Here is a 7,375-nt window from a genome sequence, read left to right as displayed (position 1 = left end):
ACCTTTTAACATCTTCCACAGCAGCTGGAAGAATGACCATCAGTTGCTAACAATATCAATTCTAATAAACAACAAAATCAAGACATTTGAGGATCTTGTGCAGCCATGATTATGGTGATATAATTGAATTTAATATCAAAGAGATCTATTGGCCCGTATGTATACCCATAATAACCACCAAAGCAAAGTCACATTCATGTAGCTCTTTTACTTCTCAAGTTTATTTAATATGGAAAGCATAATGAATAAAACAGCAGAAATCGACAACTGCTTTTCATATGCATATATAATGTGTTCATGATATTTCATTTCATATATATGGAATACGATGTATACTGTATACATTCCACAACCAGAAACACAGCAAACAAGAATCACATACTACACTCTAGTTATTGAGTTTATAATTTAGCTTTTTGAAGATTTATGACAATTCTATTAATTGAACAACATAATTATATTATTCGTATAGGGTTGCATTGGATAATCTTTGATATGGTATAGCAACTAATGGCTTCCTTTTCTTGGTCACAAATCCAAAGTCATCTGAAAGCTCAAACTCTTCATCTTCAGGCAAGATCCAATTAAAAGAATGCAATAGTGATGTTAATATATACATCAACATCTTCTCCCCCAGGGGGAGTCCAGGGCATATTCTTCTTCCTGATCCAAATGGCAAAAACTTTAAATTAATACCATTGTAATCCCATTTTCCGCTCAAGAACCTCTCGGGCCTAAATTCTAAAGGATCGGCCCAGTTGTTGGGATCCCGTTGGATCGCCCAAACGTTTATATAGACGATAGTACCCTTGGGAATTGTGTATCCACCCACCATGCAAGATTCATCTGGGCATCTTTGGATCAAGAGAGGAAGTGGAGGGTGTACCCTAAATGTCTCCTTTACCACGGCATCCAGATATTTTAATCTGGGCAGATGGGATTCTTCAACAATATTATTTGTGCCAATAACCTTTGTTAATTCTTCCTGGATCTTTGTCTTTACATCTGGATTATGCAAAATCTCTGCCATCACCCATTCTACCATCGTTGATGTTGTGTCGGTTGATGCTGTCAAGATGTCCTATAATGATAATTATCAGTTATTTAGTATTTTCAAGGTAAAATGGATTTTAATAATTCACCTACGACCTATTGATCGATAACTATTTAAATTAATAATTTAACCGCTGTACTTTCAAATTTAATATTTGGATGTCAAATACAATCTTATTCACATAATTGTAAGAAATATACACTCGATTTGCATTTCACTTTGCTTACAAGGAATGCATTTTTCCTTAACTCACTCTGAGCTGAAATCATGTGTAAATCTATGATGATTATGCGAATGAAATCGCTCCTTTAAATGAAAAAGAAAATTAAAAGTAATATTGGTCAAATTATCTGGTTAACTGTTATTGACTAGTGAGTCATAGTTAAGTGGTAAATTTGGAGCTTTATAAAATAAAATGAAACATTTAGGAAGCACTTACAAATAATAGGGCCTTTATTTCAACTATGTCTAATGATACCGAACCATCTTTCTGGTCTTTAAGCTCTAACATAATCTGCAGAAAATCCTTCCTTCCATCTTCCTCAACGGCACCCTTAATTTTTCTCGAGTTTACTTCGATTCTTTCTTCAATTATGCTATCCAAAATCCTATCAAGATGTTCCTTTTGCTTCTGCATTTCTCTCTTTCTTCCCTGTAAATCAAACCATGATAAAACCGGGATAAAATCAGAGATATTTGGTGCGGCTAGTAACTCGATAATCTTGAATTCGACGTCACGAAACCCCTGAAAAAAATCACCAGAATTGCTACTACAACCCCATAACATGCTCGTTACAACGTCGAGCTCTGTGTCAAAAGCAATTTCATTAATATCAACTGCTGTCCCCAATTTTGCATAAACATTACTCACTGTTTTCCTCACTTCATTTGTTCTGAAAACCTGACAAGCGTCAAGATTCGCATTACTCAACACTTGGCTCACCAAAAGCTTACGCATGTTACGCCAATATGTGTTGTTGTTGGACCATGCAATATCAAGCGCACCGTAAGTGATGGTTAGTGCTGTCACCGGTGGACAACGGTTAGCAAAGGTATGGTCGAGTTCCCGAACCACAACCTTTGGTAGGTCCTTGGAGTTAACCACGACATGAAACTTACTTCCTAGCCTCAGGCTAAAGATAGGACCATATTTGTGAGCTATCTAGGTGAATCTTTCATGTAAGTTGTGGCTCAAAAACGGAAGGTAGCCGAAAATTGGTATGCCATAGGGACCTGGTGGCAATCGGCTTCTTGTATTGTTCGTAAACGATGCGGTCCACTTGTACCATAGAAGGACTAGAATTAGGACCAAAATGGTGAGTATTGTGCGAGCAAGATTGTCTCTTTCATTATCAACTTCCCACCACCATGACCAGTAGTTGATCATGGTGAGATACATCTTATCTCTAATATCTAATTTCATTTTTGGTGTAAATGATAGAACTCTAATAATGAAGGTGGTTATATGTTGCAATTCATGGGATGCTAATTGATGAGGCTGGTGGGGATCGACTTCTCTAAATATGACTAGCTAGTTACATCATGATGCACCACATGGTCATTTAATTTGTTGTCAAACTAAATAAAGAATTTAATTGTCCACAATGAATGGGATAGTTAAATGTTGGACTTGTATATATAAAGAGATATGGTCACGTATATAATTATCTTCCAATCTTCCATGTTTTTTTTTAGTCTAAAATCAAATATACTCCGTAATATTATAATATATTTCTAACACATATAAACACAAACCGAACTACATATGTATAATGGGTAAACGAGCAATAAGTTGCGTAAATATTTCTTACGCATATAAACACAAACCGAACTAAAATTAAATATTATAATTAATAGAACGAATGCTACTGTTAACACGAATGAACAATAACAGATGAGTATAGTGAATAAGGCTTTGTGAACAAATGAGGAACTGTAGCATGGGTCGTTATAAATGTTGAACAGTTGTCACAAACGGTTACAACTAATTAATGAATGAGCTATTGAATCTAATTCCATGTTTGAAAAAGAAATCTATAAAACAATCTATATAAAAAGATATGGTCACGTATATAATCATCTTCCAATCTTCTATCTTTGAAAAAGAAATATATATAATTTTACTTTCATTTTATCAAACCGTCAATAAAGACAGGTTTGATTGTCGTTTATGCATCATAAAATAAGGTAGATGAAAATTTCATCTTGGTGAGTTGGAGTGGTATTTGACAAAGACAGCACACCTATAAGGTTGACGAATTGATCACCGTTCATTCATTTTCTAATAATAAAATAGAGTAAATGTAGTATAACATAATTAGATGTATATTACTTATGTTCGTTTTTTTCATAAAACTTTGAATGAATTGTTTAATATTTGTTTGTGTTCGTTGTTTTAAATGCGTTTATTTATAATTTGTGTTCATTTACGTTTATTAATATATGTTCTCCTACGTTTGTTCGTTTACATTCGTTTCTGTTCATGAATATTGTTCATAATGGCATTAAGGAGAAATCCAACAAAGAAGGGGCAATTGATGTAGGTGATGGTGGTTGTTGATGCATGAGATGAGAGGTTAATGATGGTGGATGGTACGTAATCGGAAGTTAATTGGCGATGGCGAGGATAGACCGGCAACGAAAAATATATAGAGCAGAGTAATTAATTAGGGTTTGATCAACCGGGTTAAATCAATGAGAGTTCACCATTTATAATTGAAGCAATTTAGCGAATCGATGAAGGGGCGTAGAGAGGAGGAGCGATCAGAGAGTGGTGCATCATCTTTTTTGTAGGCAATTATATATTATATATTATATATATTAGCTTGTAGACCGCGTATTACGCGAGTTTTTATTAGATATGTTTTGTTTTTATTATTGTTATTTTATTTTGGTCGAAAATATGCCAGCTTAATTATATTCAGTTATGTTTAGTTCACATTTGTGAACCATTTGTTATACTTTTAATGAACAAAAATAAACAAATATAAAACGCTCATTTTTTAGCAAACCAACACATAATAAAAAAAACCCTCATTCATATAATATTATTCGTGTTTAATTACAAACATCTTGTATTACACCGAAAAGGGGGGGGGGTGTTTGCAGTTGAATTGGTCTAACTCATACATTACGTATATACGTTTTTATTAGTCAACTTTCCTATATGTTTGGTGATCCCTTAGTTGTAGCCGTCTCTAAGACCAACCAGCACATTAATCAAACATACAATCTTGTGCTATTATCAATTTTTGGCATGGGATACCATTCACGACTGAAAGGACAACGACTAGGCTTTTTCCCATCCCAAGAAACTTGAGAGAAGCATGGCTTTGAGACCATGTGTAGTAAATGGGCTTTTTGGATAAAAGAGATGTAGTGTATGGAGCCTATTACAATAATTACCTCATTATTATTATTTATTTATTTTTAATATTTAATTAAAAGTCATTAAACCAAATTGGAAGAGGTAGGTCCCAGCAGAGCCCAGTTGGACCCGCAAGACTCACCTTGAACAGGGACGTCTGCGCGGTTGGACCCGCAAGACTCACCTTAAACAGGGACGTCTGCGCAGTTGGACCCGCAAGACTCAACTCGAAGAGAGACGTCCGCGCAGTTGAACTCGCAAGACTCACCTTAAAGAGGGACGTCTGCGCAAAGACCAACTGGATCCGCAGGACCAACCATGCTCAGAGACGCGACGTCCTTACGCGCAGTACGCAAGCTGTTCCCGCAAGAAAATCCTCCCAATGGTGACGTACTCCGCCTGTTCCCGCAGCTACGGATACTAGCCATCAGGGAAGGCTACCCGCACAGCAAGGCTACACGCACAAGGCACTAACTCTCAAATAATTCAGTAATGTCACCTGAAGAGGGAATGAGCAAGCCGGGAATACTCCCGCCCAAAGCCGGGAATTCTCCCGCCCAAATAAGCCAGTCCGTACGCTACTGGAGGACCTTTTGTACTATACCTGCCAAGGTATGGACAAAAGATCTGACCAAAGCTGCGACAGCTCACTGACAACAGTACGACGAGCAGCACGCTCTAGTACTTAATGTCACTATCAGCCGCTGCCTACTCACCAACCCTTATCGTGGCACGTGCATAGCCTGCAGTTGGTGGAAAAGGAATAGTACACAGCCGGCCATGTCACTATCAGCCGCTGCCTACCCACCAACCACCAGCACGGCACGTGCGTAGCCCACAGTTGGTAGAAAAGGAATATAATACAGCCGGCTGTACCTTCTTGGACACCTACCTTCGGCTATAAATACTCCAACACCTTGGAACGGTATCAGGATCTTCTCTCTAGCTATTTCTCTTAATATACACTTATATTCAAGAGCAATCTAGTTTGATTCTCACGCCGGAGGGTGGTCACAAGGAGGTACCCCCCCCCCCTTCTCAGTGACGAGCTCACGGTGTCTGTTTTGCAGGTCATCAGAAGAACAACCATCTTTGCCGGACCTAACCCTCGTGGGAAACATCTATTTAACCCCCAGATTATCCGTAATCTGCCGGGGTCACTTAGTGTTTCTTCATTGGCGCCATACGTGCATAAAAGCTAGAACTTAATTCTTTTTCAGTTTTTTCAAAACTTCTGGAAAGATTGTTAACGTTACTCCGGTCCCGAGGCCAGCGAGTGACCAAGAAACCCCGGTAATCACAACCCCAGCTACTGGGAGGAACACCGGCGAGTACACAAATTTTACGAACACTACCCCGGTTACTCAAGCTGGGGCAAGGGCAGTAAATTTTACGAACACTACCCCGGTTACCCAAGCCGGGGCAAGTGCAGTAAACAATCATCCCCTGGGATTCATTGATACCCAGGTGGAAAGACAACAGACGAGGCTCCCCCGCCAAACACTTGATCAAGTTAAAGCGTGGGCGGAAGCACGTCAGAAGGAATTCCAAGCTGAGTTGGACGAACGCTTACGTTCACTCCAACAGGCTGACGAATTCTGAAGCACTCGACAACGGCTCAACATGAGCAATGAGTGCGAGTCATCGGACGATGATCGGGAGGAATCCGACAGGGACGCAAACCCTCACCATAGGGCGAAAGGGAAGCGTAACGAAACGGACTTCCAACCGAGAAGGAATTTTGGAGAAACCTTCAAACAAAGGAACGCGGGGGGAACCCACGTGACTTCTCCAAAACCTTTAGACCAACTGCTGCAAATGCGGGAACATCCAAGTTTCCAAGGGACATTGCGGAAGCAATCACGCCCCGAAGAGTGCCAAGCAGATGCCCAACATCGGCACTTATGATGGTATATCCGACCCAGACGATCACTTGAACAGATTCGTAGCGGGGGCAACCGTCAGCAACTGGACGGAACCCACGTGGTGTTATATGTTCCAGATGACGTTGGTTGGAGCGGCTAGAGCGTGGTTTGACCGTCTACCGGTCCACCACATCTACGATTGGGCGGACTTCCAGCATAAGTTCAGCCAACACTTCAGTCAACAGAGGAAATATACTGAAGAGCAGTGGACGATCCTCAACTGCGTTAGAGAGGAGGATGAATCTTTACTAGACTTCATCACTCGCTTCAGCTCGAAAAAGCTGAGTCTGGGCACTATAAGCGAAGATCTTCTTCGCGCCGCTTTCATCCAGGGCGCCGAATACCCAGAGCTTATCCGCACGTTGACGGGTAAAGACGGCATGCCATCCACATGGGATGCCATCATGACGGCGGCCAAGCGCTTTGCCGAAACAGAGAAGCAACTGGGTGGGGATATACCCCAGAGTACAACCCTCTACGCGCAAAGGATTAGAGAAAACAACGTCCGGACCGCCCGACAAAACAAAAAGAGGAAGCTAGGCATTTAGCAGTCAAGGGTAAACTTTGACACCTCATCCAGCTCTCGCTCTTTAGTAGGCGGAAGGGATAACACGCACCCATCAAGCCGATACCCCCGGTGGACGCCGCTCACCAAAAGCGTCACGGAGATATTTGCCACTGAGAAACTCCCATGGCCAAAAGCTCCAACGGTCCGGCACCGACCTGACGCGGATCAGAGCAAATCCTGTGACTTTCACGAGACAAAGGGTCACACCACTGAGAAGTGTATATCCTTGAGGGATATTGTTGAAACGTTCGTCAAGGATGGAAAACTTACACACCTTGTGGCATCAATCAAGAATGGAGGGAAGAATGACAACTGATACAAAAGCAACGGACGAAAGCCCGTTGACATCAGCATCCACATGGTTCATAGTAACATCAGAGGAAGAAAAAGACGGACGACAGAACCATGCGCATGGAAGGAAGCTGAGGTGCGCTTCCCACGAGTGCCAGGAGGACCCAGCA

General features: G+C 40.9%; 1 protein-coding gene across 1 annotated transcript; it reads right to left on the bottom strand.

The window, feature by feature from the left end:
* Positions 1 to 392: 392 nt before the first annotated feature.
* Positions 393 to 2,537, bottom strand: LOC143574160 (cytochrome P450 71AU50-like). The gene is made up of 2 exons (XM_077058850.1): positions 1,494 to 2,537; positions 393 to 1,081 (listed from the first exon to the last, which is right to left on the bottom strand). Exons 1-2 carry the CDS (start codon positions 2,010 to 2,012, stop codon positions 461 to 463), a joined length of 1,140 nt encoding a protein of 379 aa, XP_076914965.1. The 5' UTR covers positions 2,013 to 2,537; the 3' UTR covers positions 393 to 460.
* Positions 2,538 to 7,375: the final 4,838 nt, after the last annotated feature.

Source organism: Bidens hawaiensis, unplaced genomic scaffold (assembly GCF_021521415.1).
Source record: "Bidens hawaiensis isolate Kalapana, Puna unplaced genomic scaffold, B.hawaiensis_p1.1 tig00026855_1, whole genome shotgun sequence".
NCBI classification, from domain to species: Eukaryota; Viridiplantae; Streptophyta; class Magnoliopsida; order Asterales; family Asteraceae; genus Bidens; species Bidens hawaiensis.
The sequence above is the reverse complement of the archived record's forward strand: the minus strand, read 5'-3'. Positions and strand labels throughout refer to the sequence as shown.